The 26954-nt window shown below is 52.3% G+C and overlaps 1 protein-coding gene across 1 annotated transcript in view; it reads left to right on the forward strand.

Annotated features, from left to right (window-relative positions):
- The window catches only part of TMEM132E (transmembrane protein 132E), a 59524-nt gene that overhangs the window by 22527 nt on the left and 10043 nt on the right, over positions 1 to 26954 (forward strand). The window contains exons 2-4 of the mRNA XM_015437996.4: positions 23835 to 24765; positions 26274 to 26420; positions 26721 to 26913. Coding sequence (XP_015293482.3) covers positions 23835 to 24765; positions 26274 to 26420; positions 26721 to 26913 — 1271 coding nt within the window. The remainder of the gene's footprint in view (positions 1 to 23834; positions 24766 to 26273; positions 26421 to 26720; positions 26914 to 26954) is intronic.

A 26954-nucleotide genomic window follows, 5' to 3' on the forward strand; every position in this document is an offset into this window, starting at 1 on the left:
CTGGCCCCTTGGGAGTCCTGCTACCATGGCCCCCTGAGGGGTTCCAAGGAACACCATTTAAAAACCAGTTCCTCAGCCCATTAGGCTTCATCTGGCACCCAAAAAATGGGGGAGGCAGGGACGAAAAAATGGTTTCTCCAGAGAGAGACAGCTGCCTGTGGGTGGCCTCCCAGTCTAGGACAGGACAGAGTCTGAAACGAACAATTGTGCTGCCTTGAAGCTGGCGCTCGTGTCCCACTGCCCCCAGGGTTGACCCAGCCCACAAAAGAGATTGAGGTATTGGGCACAGGTCAGAGATGAGGCTGACACAAGGCTCCATCCATTCTGAGGCCCCTTCACTTCTCTGGGCCTCAGTTTACCCATCTCTGGCATCACAGGGGCTGAAGAGGAAGGCTGCAGTAGGCCCCTGCAGCTCTCACATTTGGAGAGTTGGCCTGACAGGGGCCGAGGTGGAGGAGGAGGCTTTTCTCCCTTCTAGCCCAGGCGATGGAGTGCTTCCTCTCGGTCTCCACTCTTGACGGGTGAGAGCAGGTGGGACATGTTGTCACACTGGAGACTGGCAAGGACAGGAAAACCCAGAGCTTCAGCATCCCCTTCAGGAGACTGCTGCTCAGATTTCATCCCCCATGGAGCCAATCTGGCCGAGGGAGGGCTTCGCCCAGGGCAGTGGGGTCAAAAGGGAAGGAACCGTGGTTTCTGGGGAGGAGAACCCAGGAACTGTACACGGCAGGATTAGTGTCCACTAAGGACAGAATCAGCTGAGTTTCCCTTTCAAACTCCACGAGATGGCTTCCTTGACCCATCTGTGGCCAGGATCATTGGCGCCAAGGGCAGAAGCTGGGGAAGCAGATCCACGTGGGATGAAAGTAAGTGGACTGTCATTGCAAAGAGAGATGCCAGTCGCCTCTCCAAGATCTTCCTGGAGGTGCTGGTGACAAACACCAGAGCCAGCTACGTGGGGCTGGGAGGTGGCATTGCCTCCCGGGGAGGCACAGAAACTGTGTCATCCCAGCCTAGGCCTGCCTTACACAAGAAGGTGGTCATCTCCTGGTGTTAAGTCACTTGCATTAACTCCTCTTCGTGGCTGCATCTAGGCTGACAGAAAGTGGGATGGGCAGGGGTCAAGTTGAGAGATAGTGATGCACGGAGGAGACCCTGACCTCCTAGCCATCTTCCTGGGGGTTAAGCCAGTGTCTGTATCAGATGTGTGTAAACTCAGAGTCCTCCACTGCAATGTTAGGGCCTCTAGGGCAGGAGCCTGGAGGGTAACAGACTCACAGACCCTCGGACCCCTAGAAGGAACCTGAGGGAAGGGCTGGCTGAACCCCCTCTTATTATTACTAGTGGGGAAACTGAGGCCAGATGGCTTTCCCCAGCTAGCACACTGTGCAGATGTGCTCCACAGAGACTAGAGTATGACTCCCAGGCTTAGCTGAGCACTGTTTTCCTAGTCATACTTTAGAAACCTCCATGCCATGCCAGGGACTGCAGGAAGAGGGGCTATGTGCCATGCCTGCTCCTGCACAGGGATCCAGCAGACAGAGGACACAGAGGTGTCAGGCAGCGATGCTGAGTGGACCTGGGTCTGGACCCTGGAGGGCACCCTCAGAGGCTATTCCTTCCCTGTGGCAGGGTCCTCCTCTGGCCAGGTCTTCCCCCTGGGTGTTCCTGTCCTCCCTTCCCTGAGCACTGCTTTCTCAGCCTCATGGTGGCTCCTCTGCAGTGCCTGCCACCCTCAGTGATATGCCCTTGTGGGCCTCCATCCCTGGCCATCTCAGCCATACTCACTGTCTGAGCTCCAGCTGACCACTCGTCCACCGTCTCCTGTGGCTATTCCACAAGTTCCTCACTGTGGGTGTCAGCCCCCTCCACTGCCAGGCCTGGTCCCTTCTTTCATCCCCCTCCCTCACTCAATGGAGCCACCCTCCCTCCACCCAGAAGCCAAAGCCAGACAACTGCACCCCTCCTTCTTCTCTCTCCTGCCCTGGAGCCCCCTGGACTGTGCTGCTTTAGAGTAACAGCAACAGTAAACCTCTTCCTGAGTGCTGGGCATTGTTCTAAGGTCTTCGTTTAATCCTCACAACAGTATTTGTACTGTCTTCACTTCACAGGCTCAGAGAGGGCAGTAACATGTCCAAGGTCACACAGCACTGGTAACAGTGGGGCTGGGACGAAGTGAAGGCAGAGTCTGAGCTCTTTAGAATGGCTTCTTAGGAAGGGTTCAGTCCTTCTTTGCTGCTACTGCCTGTTGGGGCCTCCACATCTCTCCCCTGGACCATGACAGCTGCATTCTGAGGGCTGTCCCTAGTCTTAGTCTCCCCAGCGCACCATCCGCCAAGAGAGCCCTTTCCAAAATGAAAATCTGGCCATGTCACCAGCATCCTTCCACATTTGATAGCTTCCATCTCCCATTGCCTGTGTGGAGGATGAGATCCTCCCAGTTCCTCATGGCAGCATCCAAGGCCCCTGTGACCTGACTTTGCCTATTTTCCTGTCATCACCTGCAGCTCATCCTCCCCCTCCAAACATATGCACACCCTCTGCCCCCTCCCCCGACTCAGAGGACCATCAGTGCCTGAGCTCACTGAGCCCCTCATCGTCTGTCGGCCCCTTGCTCAGCCTGGCTAACTCCTGTCACTTTCCCAGCTGAGGATCTGCTGGCTTCCAGCTCTGCACCCGGAGCATCTCCACTAGCCGCTTGTGGGTCTCTCCCACTCAGAGACCAACTTTGACCTCTCTGTGCCCTTCCTGGCACACGGTAAGTCCTTGAGGGGCCGAGAAAAGGGAAAGAATGCATTTTGAGGAAGATGAAGTCCAAAGTCTAATGAGAATGATTTATTATTAATAGCAACAGCTAACGTTTATTTCTGAGCACTTCTGTGCCAGGCACTTGCATTTCCTGCTCACGGCAGCCCCATGAGCTGGATGTTACTGTTGTCAGCACTTTAAAGGACAGGCAGCTGAGGCTCAGCAAGGTTAAGCAACTTTCTCAAGGTCACACAGCTGGAAAGAGGCAGGACTGGGATTCAAAGCCAGGTTTATCTGAGCCCAAAACTTAAGCTGGAGACCTTTGCTTTTTGTAACCCACCTGCCGAAGCTGGCCAGAATAACTGGGTGATCCTGGATGGGGCCTGTGGATTCGTAGCCCACACTGAGAGGGATGTGCCGGTCCTCCACTTCCTAAAGAGCTGCCTGTATTTGCTTATGTAATCGGCCATGAAGTCCGAAGTGAGTGGATTCAGGTCCCTTGTCACCAACTGTTGCACGGGCTGTTGGGGCCCTCAGAGCATGAACCGTGTAATGAGTGAGGCTCAGCCCAGCTTCGGAACCATGTGGTGCTTCAAAGCTGGGCCCAGGAAAGGTATTTCCTTGTGGAATAAAGGGGTCAGGCGTACTCAGCACCCACCTCTGTGGGTGGGGTCAGCCAGGAGGGGTGGCCCCTTCCAGGCTAGCTTCTATGGAAGACCTTCCCTCGCCATCCAGAACAGGCCCCACTGAGCCAGCCTACCCCGAGTATCCGCAGCATCCCAGCATCCTGACCCCAGCCTGCTGTCCCGCTTGGGCTGAACACAGACAGGGAACAGCCCTGTGGCTCTCCTAAGCGACAGCCTTGCCTGCAGACACGGGAAGGGCTGAGGTTTTCCTTCAAAGCCTCCACCATCAGCACCAGGATTCCAAGCATCTAGGAAAGAAGATTTATTCGCTATCGCTACAATAATGCCACATAACAAACCACCCCCAAATCCCATGGCCTGAAACAGTGAGCATTTATTTCTCGTGAGTTGACCAGATGTCTGGGGTTTGGCTGCTCTAGGCTGGGTTCGGCCGGCTGGACTCCCAGCTGCTGATTTGGTCTCGGTCTGTTCGTGCCTCTCTCCTCCTCTTTAGAACTGACACTACTTGAGGTGTATTCTTCTTTTGGCGAAAAGGCCCAGTTGTGCGAGCACGTTTCCAACCTCTAAAGGCATCCCATTTGCTAAAATCTCATCCACTAAAGCAAGTCACATGACTGAGCCTCAAATCAGGAGGTGGAGAAGTAGATTCCACCCACCACAGCGCCATGGCAAGAGTGTGGCTATGTCATGCTATTCCAGAGCAACGTGAAGAATTGAGACCGGGTTGGGCGCAGTGGCTCACGCCTGTAATCCTAGCATTTTGGGAGGCTGAGCCGTGTGGATCACCTGAGGTCAGGAGCTTGCGACCAGCCTGGCCAACATGGTGAAACCCCGTCTCTACTAAAAATACAAAAAATTAGCTGGGCATGGTGGTGAGCGCCTGTAATCCCAGCTACTTGAGAGACTGAGGCAGGAGAATCGCTTGAACCCGGGAGGCAGAGGTTGCAGTGAGCCGAGATCGCACCATTGCACTCCAGCCTGGGCAACAAGAGCAAAACTCCATCTCAAAAAATAAATAAATAAAAATAAAAATAAAAGATTGAGACTGATAGTTCAGTCTACCACACAGGAAGAGAGTAGTCCAGAAGTCAGACCTGGAAAGGGCCTGAGAAGTCACAAGCATAGAAACTGAGGCCCAGGGAGGGGAAGAGACTTGTCCAAACCATAAAGCAAGAGCTGGGCAGAACCAGGAGAAGCACACATGCTTCCAGTTGCAGATTTGTTCTGCCCCACAGCTTTACCTCTCCTTCGCCCTCGCGGACTTCTGGGAAGCCCAGTCCCTGGACGAGGGGTGCTTAGGGAGACATGAGCCCAGTCTCATTCTCAGACCATGATTCTTATGTAGGTCCCCTGGCAAGTTGGAGGAGCTGGGCCACCTGGGGCTGGGGCGGTGCTGTGCCAATCCTGAACCCAGAACCTCCACTAATGAGCAGAGAGACATGGCTGTTTCAGTTTTCCCAGCTCCGACCCTGTGTGCCCTGCCTGGTTGCACTTCCTCTGCCCATAAAACAGTACAGAGGCCCTCCTCTCTGCCACCCACTGGCGCTCTCTCTCCTCCTTTCCTGGCCTCCTTCCTTTCCTCCTCCGCCTTCCACACAGCAGGCAGCAGCTCTGAAGAATGGCAGCCTCCCAGAATTTCACAGCTGGAAAATCATCCAGGCCAACCAGCTGCTTGTGCAGAAGGCTCTGTACAGCATCCCTGATGGGAATCAGTCAGCTTCAGGTGGCTGGGATCCTTCCTGGGACAGGGAGCTCAGTACGCTACAAGGCAGCTCCTTCCATTACTGGGCAGCTCTGACCCTGAGAAATTACTAACCCATTTTTAGTTCCAAGACAGCCTTCCCCAAATTTTTCTTCACTGATCTTAGCTCCAACAATATTTAAGGAGAACTTGCTATGTAAAAGCTGTGGACCGGGGATACAGAGATAGGGTCACTGTGCACCTCCTCAAGGGGCCCAGAGACCACAGGGGAGACAGACATGGCAACACGGTGCGAGGTGACATGTGCTCGGGCAGAGAAGGACGGGAGAACCAGGGTTGACTTGGGGAGGACCCCTATTCTTCCTGCAGCAACAAACAAATCTCTTCCCAAAGGAAAATCCCGCTCCTCTTTTCACAACGTTTCAGACACCAAATGTGCAGGATGTTATTCCTCACACCAAGCAATTCTCCAGTTCTCTGTGGGCACGAAATGGGTGTCCACAATTCAGTTTCTGATATTAACTGCCTGGAGTTAGCACAGACTCCACAGGTTAAAGGCTCAGTCCCACAAGACTGCTGCCCATTCCAGATGCCAGTTGCAAGTATTGAGTGCCCAGGTACCACAGTTCTGTCTGACTCAGCTACGTCGGGGATTCCCAGGACCTCTTCCTCAAGTTCAATAATTTACTACTATGGCTCAAAGAACTCAGGAAAACTTTTATTTTAAAACTATTTACCAGTTTATTATAAAGGATACAATGAATCATCAGATGAAGAGGTACATAGGGTGAGGTCTGAAAGGGTCCCGAGTGCAGGAGCTTCTGTCCCCCTGAAGCTGGGGTGTACCACCTTCCCAGCACATGGATATATTGTTCACCAACCTGGGAGACCTCCAAACCCCGTAGTTTAGGTAGGATTTCAATAAAGGTTCCATTATGTAGGCGTGATTGATTCAATCATTGGCCATTGTTGATTGGCTCAGTCTCCAGCCCCTGTCCCCTCCTTGGAGGTCAGGGAGTGGGGCTGAAGGTTTCAACCTTCTAATCACAAGCTGGTTTCCCTGGCAACCAGCTACAGCCTCCTTGCGTCACCCCATTAGCATAAACTCAGGTTTGGTTGAAAGGGGCTTATCATGAATAACAAAAGATGCTGCTCTCACCTCTATCACTCAGAAATTCCAAGGGTTTTAGGAGCTCTGTGTCAGGAACAGGGGTGAAAACCAAAGAGCGTCACCCTTCCCCAGGACGCTCTGCAGATGCCTTGGTGCTAGTCAGACCTGTGTTTGAGTTCCAGATCCATCATCTGTTAGCGATGATCTTGCACATAGCTAAGCTGCAGTGTCCTTCTGTATACAGTTGAGAAGATGGACGCATATTCTCATGGGGGAATGGAAGGTAGAATACATAAACCACTCAGCTCATGCAAGAATTCAGTGAATGGTGCTGTGGCCATTGTTATTATTGTTCATTATGCAACCCAGGATGGAATTAGCACTCAGCACATCTGCACTTGTGAAATTAAAACCTTGTCTTTCCAAGTGGGACTGTACACTTACACTATGTTGGAGTGGGCAAAGAACTGTTGGGAATATGACTCTGTTATTTGCCTTCTTGTCTCTTCCTCTCAGAAATCAGGATGGAGGGGCTTGGCAGCAAGATCCAGCTGTGGACCGTTCAAACCACATAAGGCGTCTTTTTAGCAGAGACAGGGGAGCAGGTGGCCTTAGCATTGAAGAAGATGTCAATATCATCTGCTCTTGTGTGGCCTCATAGGGAACCTTAAAAATGTCCAGCCCAATACCCCATCTGATTATTGTAGTCAGAAGGGTAAGGATAGTAAAGCTATGACACGGAGGCCCCTGCTTCTCACCCAGTACTTGCAGCAGGCAGCCTTAATCAGTCATGGCTGTCTTCTTCCTCTGAGTTTGGACTCAGATCCTGAATCATTCCTCATATCAGACTCCTTGGCATGAGAGAGAAAAACCTTTTAACCAGCCTGGCTCTACAGCAGTCAGGACAGTCTTCCTGGAGGAGGTGGGATTTCAGAATCTTATAAAATGAGGTGAATCACATTAAGCAGATGTGAGGAAAGCATGTTTTGAGTATGGAGTTTGGGGGGTTTCTGAAGAATGTCTGTGTTCAGTTCTGTCTGTGGTCTGGAAGAGATAAACCTCCGGCTGCCCTGCCTTTCCTGAACCTTCCTTGCAGAGCTTGGGTAAGGCCCCAGGAAGGGCGAGGAATGTGAGAAAGAGGATGAGATGGATGGAAGTGAAGTGAGATGGGGAGGCATGGGGAGGAAGAGGAACACAACTATGAGGCCATCAGGTGAGGGAAGCGGTGGCTGCCCCTTTACCTCGGGATGCCTGAGCAAAGCCAGGGCAGGGGAGCTCCTTCCTCCCCAGGACCTGACAGGTTGCTGAGATAACTTAAGCTGGAGAACTTAATTACAGCACTTGCCTCTCGCCCTATGCACCAGCCCCATGGAACAGCAGCTCTATCTGCCTCCCCTGTCTTGGCCCTGCTGTCCAAGTGTGTGTGGTTTGTGTGGATGTGGAGGAGACAAAGACAAGCACCACCTCGTGGTCTCATTCCCCTGCTCAAGAACCCTAAAGGCTCCCGATGGGGAAACTTTTAAAGGCATAGGATCTATCATTTTTCCAACAGTCTATGTGAAAAATTATAACAACAAAAGCTGACCCTGGGACCTGGGACTCCTCTGCAGAGCCCCAGGGCTCTAAGGAGTACAGTTTCAAAACCTCTGGGATAAAATTCACAGACTCCTTAGCCTAGCATTCAAAGCCTTTTGTTCTCTTGGTGTTAACCTGCCAGTCCAGCCCCATCTCTGTGCTTTCCCTCTTCCATGCCACTCAATCCAAACCTGCCTTTAATTCCTGGACCCCAGTTGCCACTCTGTTCCCTCCATCCCTGCCCCCCACCCAGGTCCCACCACACCCAATCAGTTCTCGAGTTTCTACCCATTCTTCAAGATCTTACTACTCAAATGACTCCTCCCATTGAAAGCGTTTCTTGTGTAGGCATCTGGCTCTTAGATGCTCAGGGAGCTCTGCGTTTCTCCGAAGCCTAGCAGCACTTCCTACCTTTTAGCATGGTTATTTATGTACTTGTCTGGTCTCCCTGTTAGCCAGCAAATCCCTTAAGGGCAGAAACTATCGTCTTTATCTCCGTCTCCCTGGCAGTTCCCAGCAGGGTCTGGTGCAGAGAAGGGGCTGAATAAATATTTATTTGTTATATATCTTTACTGAGTGTCAGTTACACTGTATTGTATTAAGTAGTCAGGCTGCACAGTGAAAGGCCTGGTCTCTGCCCGCAGCAGGGTCTCTATCTAAGAGAAAGCAAAACATGCAAACTGACAGCTGCGATGCAGAGAAAAAAATACAGAATGATAGATGTGAGCAGCCCAGAATCCTGCCTAACCCAGCCTTGTGGAGTGGTCAAGGAAGGCTTCAAAGAGGAGGTGATGCTGGGAGAAGTTAAAGGACATGTGACACTGATACTGGTGGGCTGAGGGAGGTCCCCAAACCAGTGGAAACTAGCTGGTGTCCAGGCTCTTGACACTGTTGTGAGAATGAATTCAAGGATGAGTCAAATAATAGTGAAATCACAAAGATTTATTGCAAAGGGAGAAGTGCACACTCAAGAACAGGGAGCGGGAGCATACTAAAGAGAGTCATGCAAGTGGGCTGGGGCTGCTACGTTTATGGATTTCTGTAACTGAGAATTGGAATATTCATGAAAACTCCTGAAAAAGTGGAGATTTCTTGGAACTGCAGTGTGCTAGTCATTTTTATACCAAATATGGATGTTCTCAGAACTGTCATGGCACTGGTGGATGTGTGATTTAGTGTGTTAATGAGCGGATAATGAGGTCGTAGGTGAAACCTAGATCAAATCCAGTGCCATATTGGGTCCAGTCGGTCTTAGCCAACTTGATTCACACCCTGTTTTTCAGAGTCTTATCAGCCCATAGCCTCTAGTCATGTGAAACTGCTGCCTGCAATTTTTTATTCTTGTCTCAACACCTACCAGGTGGAATGTGTGAGGAACAACACAGCAGAGAGAGGGAACAGCATGTGCAAAGGCACAGAGGCAGAAAGAGCATGGCTGGAAATGCCCAGACCTGGGGTGTGGGTTGGGGAGTAGGAGAAGAGAATTCAAGAGCAGGCAGGAGTAGATGATGCCAAGTACTGTGGGGCAAAGGAAACACTTGTGGAAAAGTTGGATTGGGAAATAGGAAGATAAGCAGCCCTCAGAGATGAGAAATGAGCTCCAATGAGACAGAGTGGCGGATGGGAGAGGAGAGAGCTGTGAGACCTTGGGCAGGGTTTTTCTCCTCTCTGGACCTTAGACTTTTCTGGAAACTAAGTGTTTTGAACCAGAGTCTTGAAAGCCCCTTTCCAGCACTGAGTTAGAAGTGCTGATGAAGCAGCAGTCAGACAACTGTCAATCAATCAATATGGTGCCAAGATAAACCAGGTATAATAAGGCATAGGCTTGGAGGGTGGTTAGAACAGGGAAGAGCCCATCAGGGAGGACTCTGTGGGGAAGACCAGGCAGCTGGAGAGTGGGGATGTCACATGTGAGCCAGGGTCCAGGAGAAGCACTCTGCCTGGATTCCCATATTCACTCCACAACAATTGTGTATTAGTAGGTTTTGTTGGCCCCATTTTGTAGATAGGGAAGCTGAGGTTCAAAGACTAAGTGTCTTCAATTAAAGGTGATGATTTCAGGGACTTCCATCCTCCACCCCCAACATAAGAAACTGGCCCAGTCCACAGTCACCTCTGCACACTTTGCAGGTCTCTTTCTGGGCCTTCTCACCACTCTATGGGGGCAGAGAAGGGAGGTTAGCCTTGTTCTGAGGGTGACTAACTGTCCCAGTTGGCCTGGGACCTAGGGTGTATTATTAAACCTGTAATAGTCTCAGGCAAATCAGGACAAGTTGGTCAGCCTACTCATTCCACAGGTGGCGAACTGAGGCCCAAGTCACCTCTGGCAGGTGGCAGTACTCTAGGCCCCCAGAGTTTGCCCCACTCTCAACGCACACATACCTGCTGCCTGGGGACCAGGTCAGGAGGGGGCTTTCCTTCCCAGCCACCCAATTCTCTAGGCTTCATGTGAGCTGGTCCTGAGTTGGAGGCCACTGAAGACACTAGGAAAGTAGAGAGCGTGTAACTGAGTCAGGGAAAGAAAGCTAAGACTCAAAGACTAAGCACAGAAAGGAAGGGGTCAATTCAGGGCTGAGGAAAGCAGGCTCCTCCTCAAGGGGCAGGTGCCCAGAGGGGCTTGGAATGTGCTCTGCTGTTGGTTCACTCTCTTCCCCATCTGGAAATGCCCTGACTTTTCCAGCAGGGGCCTTGGCTTACGGAGCCCCCACCCAGGGGTAGGAGTATGAGTTCCAAAGCCCACTCTCTGCCACTAAACCTCTGGGATCTCAAACAAATATCTTCCCTTTTCTAGGCCTTAGTTAAAACAGGGATCAGAAGATGGTCCAATTCTCAGGAATGTTGTCAAAACATCAGAGATCATTCACGCACAAGTGCATGGCAGAGCAGTGAGAAAGTCCCACCTTCACGACCAAGCCCACCTCCAGCTCAGGTCTGGGAACATAGCTCAGGGGGTCTCCACGCCTGGTCCCCGACTTCCAGCTCACTGCTCCCATGAAATGAGCCCAGGGCCAGGGAAATCAGGAGGGCCAGTGGGGCCTATCCCCAGCTGTGTGTTTTGGGCAAGGCTCTTGGCCTCTCAGCTTTGGTTCCATCATTGGGGGCGAAAAAAGATGCTGTTTCCCCGGAGTTATTGTGAGGTTGGGGTGACACTCAGCCAGTACCTAGCACTCCAGAGGTAGCCTCTAAATGTTAGGGGACCCCATGTCTCCCACCTTACACCTCTAAGGCTGCTGTTTGTTGCAGTTCTTACCTTGCCCAGGGCTGAATGGGCTGGAGGGGTGATGTGGTTCCCCAGCTCCCCCCAGAGCCTCCCCTCCCAAGGCCCAGCTCGAAACCCTTCTCCACCCACTGCAGGCCTATGGTGGCACTCACACATTCTCTGTTTCTCTCCACGCACACATACACACACACGCACACACACGTTCTTGCATTCCTTTTCCGTTGTTTGCAGCTAATTGTTTATTAGGAGATGCAGGCGGCTGCGCCAGTGGGAAGGCTCAGCTTGCTCCGCTATAATTAGGATAATGCACATTAGCCATTTAGTGTAACTCGGAGAGCAGCCCCCTCCCCTGCACTCCCCTCCCCTGCACTCCCCTCCCCTGCACTCCCCTCCCCCGCCGCTCTTGCTCAGCTGGCTGGGTTCCCAGGCCAGGGCTGTGCAGGTTTGTTCAGATTCCTTCCCGGGCCGCCTTGGTTGGCCCTGGCCCTGCCTCACTACTACTCCATCCAGCTGTCCCCAAGGCCCCCACCGCCTTCCTCTACTCCAGGATAGGGTTTTCTCTACTTTCTCTCTCCAGCCTTACCTCCTAGTTCCTTCCTCTCTGTGTCCCCTCTTTCTCTGCCTCTCCCTGTCTCTTTCCTTTGAACCCTAGCTTTCTCTCCCTCTCCCCGTTCTCAGCCCTTCTCTCCAGCTTCTGCACCCTTGCCTTATTTCGGGGGTCTCTCTCCTTCCCCAGCCCTCCATGGGTAGCCCAGCAGAGCAGGTCAAGCCTGTGCTCCAGGCCCTGGGGCGTTGGTGGCAGTTCTCCAGTCTGGCGTGACTGTAGGGGGTAGTTCAGACCCTCTCCCTGGGGCCTGATCCTCTGGAGGTTGTCCTCCTTGCTGCTGCCTTCCCTGACACCCCCGCCGCCAACCACAGCCCACTCTTTGGCTGAGGACTAGGCTGGCAAAGGCAGGCCATTGTCTCCAAAAGACGCTTCCCACGAGCACATCAGTGTGCCCTCACTGCCTCGTTCCCCCATTCCCTCGTGGTCATCCTGAGATCCAAGAAATTGGGCCTCACAGGAGGCGAGGGTGCTTGGGGGTGAAGGTGAGGGCTCTCAGCATGCTGACTGGAGCAGACAGCCCTCTGTTTCATGTGGCCTGGAGCGGGCATGGGGCAGTATCTTTTCCACTAGGAGCGAGAGGCTCTTCAGCAGTGTCCTTTTGTCTCTAGCTGCACAGCCACTGGCCAACTCCAGACCTGGTGACAAATAAACCTCCTGACCCCTATTCCTACATCCCTGAGACCCCCTCGCAGCCCTTTCTATCACAGAAGGGACCTCACATCAGAGCCCATTACAACGGAGCAGACTGAGGTCTAGGGCCAAGGGTTTGCCCTGCAGGTCGCTGCTGGGGTAAGGATGAGGATGGGGTCCCTCCAGTGTTTCAGAAATAAAGGAACTGCTCCCAGGGGTAAGCGATGCTTGAATGGAAGGACAAGGCCTTTCTTGTCTTCATAAGCCTGTTGATGTCTCTGGTTCTGATCCTGAAATCACAGATGCAGACAGACTAACAGACACAGGCTCACAACTTGCAGGACAGGCTCACAGAGCAGGTACCACAGCGGGCGTGGGGTCATTGTGCACTTGGAAGGGCCAGAGCTTCTGTCCCTATATCTGATATCTCTCCTCTGCCTGGACTCTCCGTGCAACAACTGGGCCTCCAAACTCCAAGCCCCTCCTGCCTTGGGAACCCTCCAGCCCAGGGACACCAGCCTGAGTTGTATATATTGTAGTCCCTGCCCCTAGAGATCCACATCACCCTGTCCTGCGCTGCTCCTTCTCACCCTCTTTCTCTATCATGTGCCCTGAGGCCCTGCCCCTCAGCGCCATATGCAGTTTACAGGATCCCATGGGAGCAGAGGCTGGAGGGGAAGGGAGGGACCCTGGCCCAGCTGATCTCCCAGGACCAGGGAACTTTTCCTTGGCCTCCTCTTGGGATTACTTCCTCATAGGTGACAAGGCTCCAGGGGCCAGAGGAAGGTACCCCTGAGACTAGCAGGGAACTGGGAAACAAGGGCCCTGATTTTCAGTAAGTCTCTCCTACTACCTTGCCATATGCTTTGAGCAAGTCTTGCCTCCCTGGGCCTAGGTTTCCCCAGGAGCAGGACTAGAAGGCCAGTTCAGGGGCTGTCCTGGTGGCAGCTTCTTGGGGTCTCATGGCCACCTGTCCTTCTGGTACCCTGGTCCTCCTTCAGGCTTTCGGGAAACAGACCTATCCCCCAAGTTAGCTGAGCTTGATTCATTCTTTCGCTCACCAGTCTGTAGTTTAGTACCCCCCTCCCCAATTCCTCTGCCTAGGTCTCTGTGATTTCTTTCCTTCCTTCCTCTCAAAAATGAGGAAGTCACACTGAGCAGCAGCCTTGGTCCTGTTTTAGGCTGAGGGAGTAAAAGGAGTGGCCAGTTTAAGATAGATGTCCCAGGATGGGGTACAGCAGGGGTGCCTGCAAGGGGAAGACTGGCACAGATCGTGTGTGTTTGTGTGAGTGTGTTAGCAGGCACAACCACAACCACCTCCCAGGGCCATCCCAGTCATTCCTTCACTCATTCATTCACTCAACAATCCTCTGTTCAGCACAGACCATGTGCGAGGTGCCAGGGATTTTAAAAAACAGCAGGATTTCCACCCTTAGCGGCAGGCAAGTGGAGCCCCAGTCAGAGCACAGGAGGATTCGCATTGGGTTCACACACAGGATAGAGGGGAGTCGGTCGCTGGGTCTTGGAGGATCTCTGCCTCCTGACTCAAGAGGCCATGTGGGGATCCATTTAATGATGATGATAATAATGCTCAGAGAATAGCTAATATTTAAAGAGGGCCATCTGTGTGCCAGGCACTGCTGAAATATTTCCCAGGTAATCTCATAACATAGGCATTTTGTTAGCAAAGCAAGTCAGTGAAAAAGGGGCTATTCTCACTCCATTGTACAGTTTAGGAAACTGAGGTGGGGGATATGAAGCCACTTGCCCATGATCACACAGCTAATAAATGACAGAGCCAGCCTGACCCAAACCTTTGTGACCCTTCTTTCTCATCTGTGAGGCGTAGGGGAGGGACCCTGACATCCCTTCAGCTGAGAGATGGGGAGTTCCCAGGCAGATGGCAGGAAACCAGAGCTGCTGGGAGTCAGCAGGCAGGAGGTCTCCTGGGAGGGGATTTAGGGCAAAGTGGAGGAGGGGCGTCCCTCCTGCTGGCCCCTCCCCACAGCTGACTTTTATTCCAACATTGGGTTCCAGTCAGGCATGGGGGTGGGGTGGATGACAGTACTGGGAAGCTGCCTCTCCAGGATTTACAACCTGCCAGGGAGTAGGCAAGAGCCATCTGGGGGATGCTGGCTGCTGGTGGCTTCAGTGGCTCTTCCTCCCACCCACCCACCCACTGGGGGAGTGGCCGCAGCATGGAGTCAGCGATTACGTATTCCCAGGCTGCATGTCCTTGCTCTGGGGCTCCTGCTGCTCCCAGACCAGCCCAGGCTGCAGTCACCCAGAGGCACTCAGTGTTGGGAGTACAGCGGGGAGAGAAAAGTGGAGCCTCCAGGTTGACGAAGGAGCCACTAGCCTGTGCCAGAGGAGCACCCAGGCTGGTCCTAGAGATGGGGCTGCAGCTTTGTGGTGGGGATGGTTTGAGCTGCTTTGGAGGAGGGAGGTGCTACAGGGCTGGGGATGGGATGGACATCTCCCTCAGACCCCAGACCTCAGGAAGGCACTCATTCCTCTGTCTCCGGGCTGGGCCCCTCTTCACCCCGCTGGCCCAGTGTGATTTCCTGCACCTCCAGCCTGGGGTGGGGACATGCCTGTGGGGACCAGCTTAGATGGTATCTTTGTGTATCTTAGAACGATACAGAAGCAGCCCCTCGCGAGGCACTGGGCTTGGTGAGCAGAGCCGGGGCTGGGTTTTAACCTCTGCTTGCTCCTTGAGCTGTGCACCTTTGTCCAAGACACCAAGTGTTCAATAGTATTATACATAGAGGCCCTGTCCTGGTGGTTAGGGAGGGCAGTGTTCAGGGCCCACCCGGCCCAAGTCATCACCTCTCCTTCAGCCAGCTGACTGCTTACCTAGTCTAGAACTCCCTGCAGACATAACCCTTACCCACTTCTAGGTCATCCATGTGGCATGCAGAGCAGGGACTATCCGCTTCTCCCAAAGAAAGAAGCTGAGGCCCGGAGAGAGGAAAGAAACTGCCCAAGGTAACACAGCAGATCAGTGACAAAGCTTTCTGGGCCGAATACTAGGGCCCCTCAACAGCTGGCACTCCTTCCAGCCTCAGTGCCTCTTTGGAGGCCTTTGGGACACTGCTCCATGTACCTGTCATCTCTGTACTTGTCTTACTTTGACTTAACCGACCTTAGCAGAAGAACTGCGTGAGCCAGACAATGCATCCAGTGCAGGAGAAGAACAGGTCAGCACTTCCCACCTCTCAGAACTAAATAACCAATAAATGTTGGATGAATGAATGAATGAACGAACGAATGAACACTGAGCACCAACTTTGTACCAGAAATTACATCAAGCAATTTGCTTATTTAATCACAACTCTATGAAATAGATTCTAAGGTCTTCATTTCACAGGTATGGAAATCAAGGCTCTGAGAGGTTAAGTAACTTGCCCAAGGACACACAGCTATATCAGAGCTGGGATTTGAGTGAGAGTTTATGTGACTCCAAAGCCAAACAGGTTCTTTCTTCTTCTTCTTTTTTTTTTTTTTTTTTAGAATTTCCTCTTTAAAAAAAATTCTTGGAACAACTTCAAATACTTTTGTTTATTTTTAATGGTATTTATTGTTTCCTTCCTAATTTTACAAGCAATGTGTGTTCATTGCAGACAACTGGAAAATACATAAAAACATAAAGTAAAAAATAGCAATCATCCATAATCCCCACCCCCTAGAGATAACCACCATTAGCATTTTGATATATTTCTTCCCAGTGTTTACATCTTTTTATATAAAATTAGTATTATGCTATATAGTCAGTTTAATGCCCTGCTTTGTTAATTCGCACTGTTTTGTGAACACTTTCCCATTCAAGTAAATATTCTTTTTTGAAAACTTGATCTACAATGGCTGCATATATCCGTTTTTATGCATTTGCATTTATTTAATTTAACTCTGCTTTTGACATTTAGGTTGTTTCTAATTTTTTACTGGTAAACATAGCATTACAGTGAACATCTATGTAAATTTTTTTGTTTTTGTTTGTTTGTTTTAGAGATAGGGTCTCACTCTGTTGGCCAGGCTGGAATGCAGTGACGTAATCATAGCTCACTGCAGCCTTGAACTTCTCAAGTGATCCTCCTGCCTCAGCCTCCCAAGTAGTTGAGACCACAGGTCCATGCCTGGCAATTTTTTTTTTTTCCAGAGATGGGATCTCTCTTTGTTGTCCAAGCCAGTCTCAAACTCCTGGTCTCAAGCCATACTCCCTCCTGAGCCTCCCAAAGTGCTGGAATTACAGGAGTAAGCCACCGTGCCCAGTCAACATTTGTAAATCTTTGAGCAGATTTTTGTTTATTAGATTCTCAAAGTGGAATTTCTTGGGTCAAAGAGCATGGACAGTTTTAAGACCTTTAAAACCTATCTTGTAATTGCTTTCTAGAAAGCTTGCCTAGTTCACCCTCCACCAGGAGGGCAGAGGAATGCGCCAGTTCTTTAGCCCCTTGCTAACACTGGGTATCACTGATTTTTTAAAAAATGAAACATCTTTCTCAAGACCTAGGTTTTTCCCACTGTGACACTCTGCTACACAGGAACAATTTGATATCACAGGCTAATAATTCCCCTTTTGCCTATGGGGAAATACGGCCCTGGAGAGCAGAAATAACCTGCTAGGTCAGACTTGCCAATCAGCCAAGGAAGAGCAGGCCTGAAACCCAGGCATCCTTCCTCCCAGTTCAGAGCCCGCTTCTTTGTACCCTTGGCCTCAGCTTCCTCCACCGCAGCTCTCCTGGTTTGGGGGTGTTTCCCCAGGGCCAGTCCCTCCCACTTCCTTAGGTTATACCCTCCTGTGGTCCTCCAAGTCTGGGTTGGGGTGGGGTCACCGGGCAGAGGCTATTTCTGGCCTCTGCATCATGGACCACATGGCACCTGGGATTCTCACCACCAGCACTAATCATGGCTCATGTCCCCTCTCATTCATTCATTCATTCATTCATTCATTCATTCATTCATAGATTTGATAAAAAGATGTGTTTCACATCTATATGGGCCAGGCATTGTTCTAAGCGCTGGGTACTTGTCATCATTAACTATCAACAACACCAACGTTAACGCTATGCAAGTCACAGCCTCTTCAGCGTCTTCACCCTTCCTACTTAGCGCTATGATCCAAGCATCTGCCATGATAACAATGCCTGGGATGCTTCATAAACATACAGATACCAGGCCTGTCCCCTGGAAATTCTGACTGTATAAGCCTGGGCCCTTCCTTAGGCGTTGTTTGCTGTTGTTTTGTTTGCTGTGGTTGATTTCTACATTCAGGCAAACCCAGGAGCAAGTGCTAACGGATCCCTAAACACTGACATCTGGTGTGGATGCATCTGTGTGTGTACACACACAGGTGAGCAGGCCAAGCTCTCTCCCAGCACAGCCCAGCACCCTCCAGCCCTGCTGGCATACCTGCTGTGCCCCTGAACCACAAACTCACCAAAGCTAATGACAGTTTTTTTTTTCTGATTTGCAAGAGATTAGTTTTAATTTGGAGACAATTAGAGGTAGAAGTAGGAAGCATCTGATCTTGATTAGAAGCAGGGAGATGGTCAGGGGGGCCCCCACCCCCAAGCTGCCTGGCCCTAGCTTCCACAGAGATTCATTTATGCACCCGGGAAGGTGGGGGCTTGCCTCTGCACCTGGGGAGAAGGTTGTCTGGGAGAGGCAGAGGGCCCCTGCTGTGCTCCCAGGCACCTAGGGCAAGCCTGAGCAGGTACCCCCAGCCTCAGAAAGGTATGGAATTGACATTTGTTAAGCACCCACTGTGTGCCACTTGAGCTGGGCATCTTTGTCCAAGACACCAACTGTTCAGTAGTATTATACATAGAGGCCCCGTCCTGGTGGTCAGGGAGGGCAGTGTTCAGGGCCCACTGGGCCCAAATCATCACCTCTCCTTCAGCCAGCTGACCTTGTACTATGCAAAGCTGGTCCAGCACCAATGTCCACCCATATCCCAGTTCAGTTGGATAGGCAGAGGTATGAAAAATAACTATGTGCCATCTAATGGTGGAGACAGCTGGAGAGGCCTCTGTGCAGGCACAGGGACGCAGGAGCCAGTGTCTCATGGCCCTAGGGGAGCAATCACAGAAGTGACTAATGAGAGAGTTCCCACATCACGTGCGTTTCACTCATACCAAGGCCAGGCTCCTCCTGATCTGTCAGAGTCAGAGCTGGCCAGAGCAGAGCAGTAGCAGAGAGGAGGAGGGGCTGTCTGCCTAGGATGGTGGCTGTGAGAGATATCAGAGAAGGCTTCAGGGAGGAGATGATGCTTGAGCTGGGCATGGAAGGATGAGGGAACCCCCCCATCGTCCCACGTGCAAGTCTTCTCTTGGGTCCTGTTGGGTCAGATACCCTCCCGCCAGGATGGTGAAACCACTATTCATGTATTTGTCTCTTTGGGTTATGAGAAGAACAGGGCTGGTCCAGCTCACATGGAAAGGGTGTCTCGCTAGGTACAGTCTGGCAGGGGTCGGGGATGCTGGAGGGAACTCGGAATACCTCAGGCATCATCGTTATCCCCATGTGCAAAAGCTGGATGATCCCAGCCTGTCTTCCCCACCCCCCCGCTGCCCCTCGCTGTATGGTGTCTCTACATCTTACTGGGGGAATCTGAGGCTGGGAGGGGCAGAAATAGTAATCCTCATGTATCAGTTTGCTAGGGCTGCCATGACAAAATTCCACAGGCTGGGTGGCTTAACAGAAATTTATTTTCTCACAGTTCTAGAGGCCGGAAGTCTGGGGTCAAGGCGTCAGCAGGATTGGTTTCTGGTGAGGGCTGTCTTCCTGGCCCATAGACGGCTGCCTTCTCCCTGTGTCTTCACAACATCGCTCTGTGTGTGTCTGCATCCTCACCTCTTCTTATAAGGACACTGGTCATATTGGATGAGGACCCACCCTCACAGCTTAATTTAAACCCTAGTATCCTCTTTAAGGATCCTGTCTCCAAATACTGTCATATTTTGAGATACTGAGGGTTAAGATTTCAAGGGCAGGGCACAGTTCAGCCCATAACACCCCACCATAAGTCAGAGAAGACATGGAGAAGCTCCTTTTCTCAGGAGATGGCAGCAAGGGATAGGGTCCCAAGGCCAGACCCAAATGCCTGAAGACCAAGTCAGAGCCCAGGCCATCAACAGGAAAGCAGCAGACGAACTGGTCTGCAGGGCAAACTGGGGTCAAAACAGAGCTGCAGTGCAGCCTGGGGGCACAGTGGGGCCAGGGTTCAGAACCAGGCCCACGGAACTGTTATGGGCAGCCTGCTGTGGAGGTGAGGGGCAGACAGGTACCAGCGGGTGTGTGTGTGTGTGTGTGTGTGTGTCCTCCCAGGTCAGTCTGGAGGGCATGGGCACTCCTTAGTGCTGTGCGTCCAAGGTGGGTCCACGCAACGCCTTCCACCCCGATCTCTCCCCTCTTCCACCTCCAGTCCTGGCCTGACCTCAGTCTCTAAGTTGATCAGCCTCCCTTCTCCCCACCCCACATCTGTCTTCCTTCAAGGAACCTTCCAGTAGCTTTTCCTCCCATGCCATGCTCCATGATGTCTGGCAGTCAGAGCTCTGTGCCGAGAGGCAGGCCGGAGCGCGGGTTAGCACACATATATGTGTACACTCAAGCACACACTTAGTGTCTCTGAAAACTTGACGGACCATGTGTCTATTCATTCCACCAGTCTTACCTCCTCCCTCTCCAGCCACACCAGAAGGCTTCAAGGGCCTTCCCCACCTCCCGGGGAAAACTGAGGTCCAGAGAGATCAAGCAGGATCCTTTAAGCTCCAGAATAGGTGAGTGGGAGAGCATAGATTAGTGCTAGCAACTCAGAGACCCATGCTGCTCCACCGCTGAGGAGACTATAGGGCCCCAGCAGGATGGAGTGGTTCATGGTGGTGATGGGAGAGGCTGCTGCGGGCCACAGTGACATACATATACAAATTGCAATGCCCTAATGTCAGCTTTTTGGCTCCCTCTTCTGAATGCCAGCTGTTTTCTTGATACAGGTTACTTCCCCTTCCAGAAACTCAGCTTTCTTATCTGCAAGGTTGCTAACAGGGTCCAGAGCCCCTAGGCCTGGGGCCAGGAGCCCTCCCCTCAGTGGCCACCCAGTCTCCTCTTGGATGCCCCATTGACAAGGAACTCATTACCCCCACAGCATCCCAGTCAGTGCTGGGCTGTTCATTCAGAGAATTTCATTCTTTCAACAAAAATGTATTGAGGGCCTGCTATGTGCCAGGCCATGTTGTAAGCACTAAAATAGAGCAGGAAGCAAAGCCCTGTCTGTGCCCCCATGGAACTTAATTTCTAGTTGGCAGAAACAGACACATGCATATAATATAGAGTTAAGTGGTGGTAAGTGCTATGAAGAAAATGAAACAGGAAAAGGGATAGAGAGAGATCAGCGGCACGGATGGGGGAAAGACAGTGCTACTTTAGATAAATGATCAGGAAGATGTCCCTAAACAAAGATTGATGAGAGAGAGAAAAAAAAAGAGAGGGGGAGAGAAACATGTGAATATCAAGGGGAGAAAATTCAAGGCAGGAGGAACAGCAATGCAAAGGCCCTGGGGTAGAAATATTTTCTCATTATATTCCAAGAACAGCAGATGGTTTGGATGATCCAGGATCCTGGTTTTGCTAGACCAGCTCCTCCCCCAGCGGGGTGAGGGGATTCAGGTGGGGGATGCAGTCACACTTCCCCAATCCCTTCCTTCATGCCCCTCTGAGTCCGGTGCCCATCTGGTGGTCTCTGCCTCTGCTGTGCCTCCAAGGAATCCAGATGGTCAGTCGTGAAGTTGGAACAATAAGAGAGGGCAAAGGGGACTAAGTGCCACTTAGCAGCTCTGGGGTCTCCAGGGGATGGATAACAAAGGCAGGGCTAGTCCCCCACCACCACCTTGTACCTCTGCAGCCTGGATAGTGAGCACTGAGAGCTCACTGACCGCAGCTGCACTTCTCCCAGCCTAGAGGGAGGAGCGTGGGGCCCCACCTTGACCCCAGTACTCAAAGGCCCTGTACCTCCCCATACATGCAGCAGTGCCCCTGCCCTGAGCGGCTCTGCAGGTCCCAGAGGATGTCTTGTTCTTGGTCTTTCAGCTACTCAATGTCCCTGCGAGGGGGAGGGACTGATGTCACCACCGCAACTTTAGAGGTGGAAACTGAGGCTCAAAATGGAAAGCAACTTGCCCAGTGAGTCTGTGGCAGAGAGAGGCCTTGCACTTGAGTCCCAAAGCTGGTTGGTTCGCCTGCTTGCTGCTGCTTCCAAAGCAGGGTCCAAATGTGGATCCTGCATTTCCACAGTCAGCCTCGGGGCCAGCATTCCCCAGGCTGCAGGGACACATTATGAGACCTCAGGCACCAGCCAGAAAGGCTCTCCCCATCTCTGCAAACAACTTCCTGTCCTCATTTGGACTCTGCTGCACACCCGCACCCCACCGTCAGTTCCCAGCATTTCTTGCCAATGATTTCCCCACTTGGTCCTAAGGGCTGCTCAGGTCCTCCCGAGCACGCCACAGGAGAAGTGGTGAGAGCACGTGCCACGCCTCTTAAAACAACTGACCCCAACAGCCTTCGTCATACCCCAAGCCTGTTGCCTTATTTTTTGAACGAGGAAGATTACTGCAGATTTTGTTTTAAAGGATATTGAGACCAGAGCCTCAAGAGCAGGGAATTTTTAGTTCACTGCTTTTGCGAGGAACTGGATGTGAAAGTTTGTGAAACTGCCAAGGTTTAATTGACAGTGGTAAAATGATAAATATGCATAAACTGCAAGTAATGTCTAGTACTGACTAGGAGTCTCCTCTTTGGGACGTAGGTCTCTGCAGATCACTCAGTGTAGATCAGCCATGATTTGTGGAAGGCTTTCTTGGTGCAAGGCCAGGTAGGTAACAACTCCTACACAAGGCAGGATGGGAGGTCCCCGCAGAGAAGGACAAAGCTCTGAGGAAACTCCCAGGAGTTGAGGGCACATCTTGGAGGGCTTCATGGAGGAGGTGGCATTGAAGCTGGACCCTGGAGGAAGATTCAGATTTGGATGTGCACAAATAAGAAAGGAGAGAATCTAATGCAGAGGGTGCAGCATGAGCAAAGGAGGGGAGATAAGGCAGCATCCGTGAGTGTGAAGGTCAGTGAGTTGTCCAGTTATGCCACCAGCAGGGCATTGGGAGGAGGAATCCTAGGAGAAAAAGGATCCTGATGCTTTGTGTAGGGGGCCCTGAATGTCACGCTCAGGTACAAAAGTGAGTTTGGGTTTTATTTTGTAAGCAGATGGGAGAGCTTCTTTGATATATACACATTTGCATTGTGTTGCACAATTCATAGAGTGCTTTCTTATTTGATTCTCAGAAACAAAACAAATGACAACACAGCCTCCTGCGAGACCAGCATTACTGTTATCATTGTCCTGATTTTACAGTTGAGGAATGTGACTCGGGAGGTTCTTGGGAAGATCCAAAATAAGATTTCAAACCTCAAGCCTCCACTTGCATCCTTCCTGTTCCTTGACAGTGTCCAACAAGTTTTGAGCTGGGAGTGAGGGGGGCAACAGTGTCTGATTTGTGTCCAGGAGAGAAAACACTCTGGCTGCTTTGTGGGGCAGGAGAATGCCAGGGAGGAGGGGAGACCCTGCTGGCCAGTGGTATGTCGTCATAGTGACAAAAGTAAGGCCAGAATGGGAGCAGGGAGGGAGGGCAAGGGGCAGCCCGAGGTGGAATTGCCAGAAGTTGGCAGCCTCCTTGGTAGGTGGGGAGAGGGAGTTAAGAGGAGGGAGGAGGCCCATGTTTAGGTGTGCGAGACTGAGAATAAAATTTCCTGCTTATATAGTCTGTGGCCAAAGGGAGAAGGGAGACAGCTGCTGGGGACCCTACACCAGCTGAGACAGCAGGTGCAATACTAAGGAGCTTGGGTTTGAGAGTCAGGGGACCCCAGGTTCGAGTCCTGCTGCTGGCCCCTTTGCCCATGTAACTTGGTTAAATTATTTAAGTGCCTTGCACCTTAGTTCATTTATCTGTAAGATGTTAGAATTGGCACTCAAAAAGGAAGTTACTGATAGAAAACTGGTTGCGTGGAGGGAGATCATAATAATACGTACCTCAAAGGATTGATCTGAGGATGAAATACAGTAACGCCTGTCCCACACGGAGCGCAGTGCAGGTTACACAGGGATCACAGGGACTCTTTTCAGCACCAGAGTCCACTCAGTCCTTTATTTGCACGACTTTGAAAGTCCTCACAATGGCACTTTGAGGCAGAAACAATTATTATACTTGTTTTACAAGTGAGGACGCTGGGGATAGAACCTCCTGAAGGTTCACAAGGTTTTGCGATGGTATTGGCTTTACCCCTATGTCGCAGGTAAATACATGAAGCGGTGGCTGAGAGGGTAATTCACATACGAGCAAAGGGGGTGCCAGGCTTGGAGTTCGGGGAGCCAGGCCTGAGCCAGGCTAGGGGCCCACCGGAGGATAGACAGCCAGGCTGAACCTGCCCAGTTAGAAGAATGGGCAGCCCTCTGTGGGGTGGGCGAGACGAGGCTGGGAGCACCCGGGGGTCCCAGCGTGCCCTCTCCTGACCACCCTGGGCCTCTTTCCTCTGTCTGTCCCCAGCCTCTGGCCGCTCCCACCCGGCCAGCCCCAGCCCGCCGGGGCCGCAGGCCAGCCCGGTACTGCCGGTCAGCTACCGCCTGTCGCACACGCGGCTGGCCTTCTTCCTGCGGGAGGCGCGGCCCCCGTCACCCGCGGTCGCCAACAGCTCCCTGCAGCGCTCCGAGCCCTTCGTGGTGTTCCAGACCAAGGAGCTGCCGGTCCTCAACGTCTCGCTGGGGCCCTTCAGCACCAGCCAGGTGGTGGCGCGGGAGCTCCTGCAGCCTTCTAGCACCCTGGACATCCCCGAGCGCCTGACGGTGAACTGGAAGGTGCGGGCCTTCATTGTCCGCCCGCGCGTGCCCGCCTCGCAGCCCGTGGCCCAAGTGCTGTTCTACGTGGCCGGCCGGGACTGGGACGACTTCGGCGTCACGGAGCGGCTACCCTGTGTCCGCCTGCACGCCTTCCGGGATGCCCGGGAAGTCAAGAGCTCCTGCCGCCTCAGCGGGGGCCTGGCCACTTGTCTCGTGCGGGCCGAGCTGCCCCTGGCCTGGTTCGGGCCCCCAGCCCCGGCTGCGCCGCCCACAGCCCGCCGCAAGTCCCCGGACGGGCTGGAGCCCGAGGCGACAGGGGAGAGCCAGCAGGCCGAGCTCTACTACACGCTCCACGCCCCTGATGCGTCGGGGGGCTGCGGGGGCTCCCGCCGTGGGGCCGGGCCCGGGGTGGGGGCCCGAGCGGAGAGCCCTACCCAGCACCCCCTGCTGCGCATCGGGAGCATCAGCCTGTTCCGCCCGCCCCCCAGGAGGACCCTGCAGGAGCACAGGCTGGACAGCAACCTGATGATCCGCTTGCCAGACCGGCCCCTCAAGCCCGGGGAAGTGCTCAGCATCCTCCTCTATCTGGCCCCCAACTCCTCCTCGTCCTCCAGCCCCAGCGTGGAGCACTTTACACTCAGGTAGTAGGGAAGATGGGTGGGGATCTGGTTTCCCTTCCAAGATCAAATGCATACCTGACTCCTTGTGGGTGGGTGGGAGGGGGGACCTCCCAGCTGTATCCCTGTCCAGCTTCCTAATCCTAGGTCTGTCATTTAGTACTTGAGCAACCTCAGGAAGATACCTCGCTTATTGGAGCCGCAGTGCTCTTATCTGTCTAATGGCAACATTCCTGCCCCTATTTCTGGATCTCATAGAAATGGCATCATGGTAAAGAGGAAATATCAGTTTCACAATCATAGATGTCCAGAATAATAGAACTGGGACTAGAAGTGCCGTTAGACATTTTACAGACAAGGAGACTGAGGCCAAGGAAGAGAAATGGGGACCAGAGAGCAGCCTCTTGGCTGGGAGCCAACAGAAGCGTGAGAGTGTGTGTGTGTGTGTGTGTGTGTGTGTGTGTGTGTGTGTGTGTGTGTGTGTTTAGGGACATTTGCTCCAGTCCTAGAGTTGGGAGAAAAATTTTCAGGATTCCCAGCTCTTTCTATCCTTCTACATCTTGAAAAGGACACAGTTTGCAAACTCAAAAATGCCTTCGATTGTATCGCATCCCCCCAAAACATGATAATATTTCACACTAGGAATCTATGGTTTGACCTATGTTGTGTAACTCTGAGGACACCCACCAAAATGCTTCCCCACCCCCAGACACTATGCATGGGACCTGAAACATCACCATTAGCCTGCAACTTCTAGTATTTCCCTGTCTCCTCAGTGTCCTACCTTCAAGTTTAAATATTGTTGGAAAGAGTCATGCCTGATTCAGTGATTGATACCTGAATGTGAACATAAGTTAAATCAGTCATCAGAGATCTTGGGCTGCATTAATAGGAGTAGAGCTTGCAGAATTAGAGAGGTGGCAATTACCTCACTTTAGCCAATGTTCATTGGGGTGCAGCTGAAGTGTTGTATTTAGTACGGGACACTTCACATTTAGTGTCCAGAAGAGCGTGACTGGCTGTGAGGTGATTCAGAATTATGGCAACAAACAATTGGAGGAACTGAAGGAAAGAAGATTCAGAGAACACCTACTCACCTCGCCAGCTTTTTAAAGAACTACTACAGTTAAGATGGAGGGGAATTGTTCTCTGTTGCCCCGCAGAACCTGTGGCTGTTTTAGCTCAACCACATCCAGGGAAGATCTTTCTAGTTTTCATGGGCTTTCTGAAAAAGGAATGAGATGTGTGCAGTAGTGAGTCCTGTCACTAAGGTATGCCAGTAGAGATGAGGCAAAGACTTGGCAGGGATATGGTAGAAGGAATTGCAGCTTTCACCGAGGGTCAGAGTTTTCAGCTGTGTGATACCAGATTCCCCAAATTCATCTGAAACATTCATCTGAAACTTCCAGGACTCAGGGTAACTTAGCTTATCTGTCCCCTTCCCCCCAGTACAGCCTAGTGATGGTGGCCAGGTGGGCAGCTTTGGGCTGTAGCCTGACCCTCTCCCTCTTCTCCCTCCCACTTTGTCCCAGGGTAAAGGCCAAGAAGGGTGTGACCCTTTTAGGTACCAAGTCAAGGAGTGGCCAGTGGCATGTGACCTCGGAGCTGCTGACTGGGGCAAAGCACTCAACAGCCACCGTGGATGTGACCTGGGCTCAGGGCACACCCCTGCCCCCCTGGTGAGCCAGAGTTGGTGCATCTACCCACCTCTGCAGAGCAGCCATCTGAGAGGGGTGGGGAATCTTTGAAGGAAGAGGCTGGACTTGGGGAGGGCTGGGGCTTGGCCTCTGGGGTCTCTGAGGTCCAGGCCCCTCAGTGGCATCCTGGGGCTGGAGCACCTCAGATGGGCTGGAGAAGGCTCACAGGGCCCCGTCAGGTAGCTCCCGGGGAGAGGTGGGGTCCCCATTGAGGGTTTCTGAGCTCCTGGGCCACTCCCAGCCCTTCATCCTCTGCTCTCCTTCCCTCCCCTCCCCTGGCAGGGAGGGCCAGGGCCCCTTGGAGATCCTGCAGCTGGACTTTGAAATGGAGAACTTCACCAGCCAGTCGGTCAAGCGGAGGATCATGTGGCACATTGACTACCGTGGCCACAGCGCCCTGCCTGACCTGGAGCGGGCAGTCACTGAGCTGACGGTCATTCAGCGGGATGTGCAAGCCATTCTACCCCTGGCCATGGTGAGCAGACAGGTGACCGGCCCAGAACATGCCTGAGTCTA

This window comes from Macaca fascicularis, chromosome 16, assembly GCF_037993035.2.
Source record: "Macaca fascicularis isolate 582-1 chromosome 16, T2T-MFA8v1.1".
Classification (NCBI taxonomy): domain Eukaryota; kingdom Metazoa; phylum Chordata; class Mammalia; order Primates; family Cercopithecidae; genus Macaca; species Macaca fascicularis.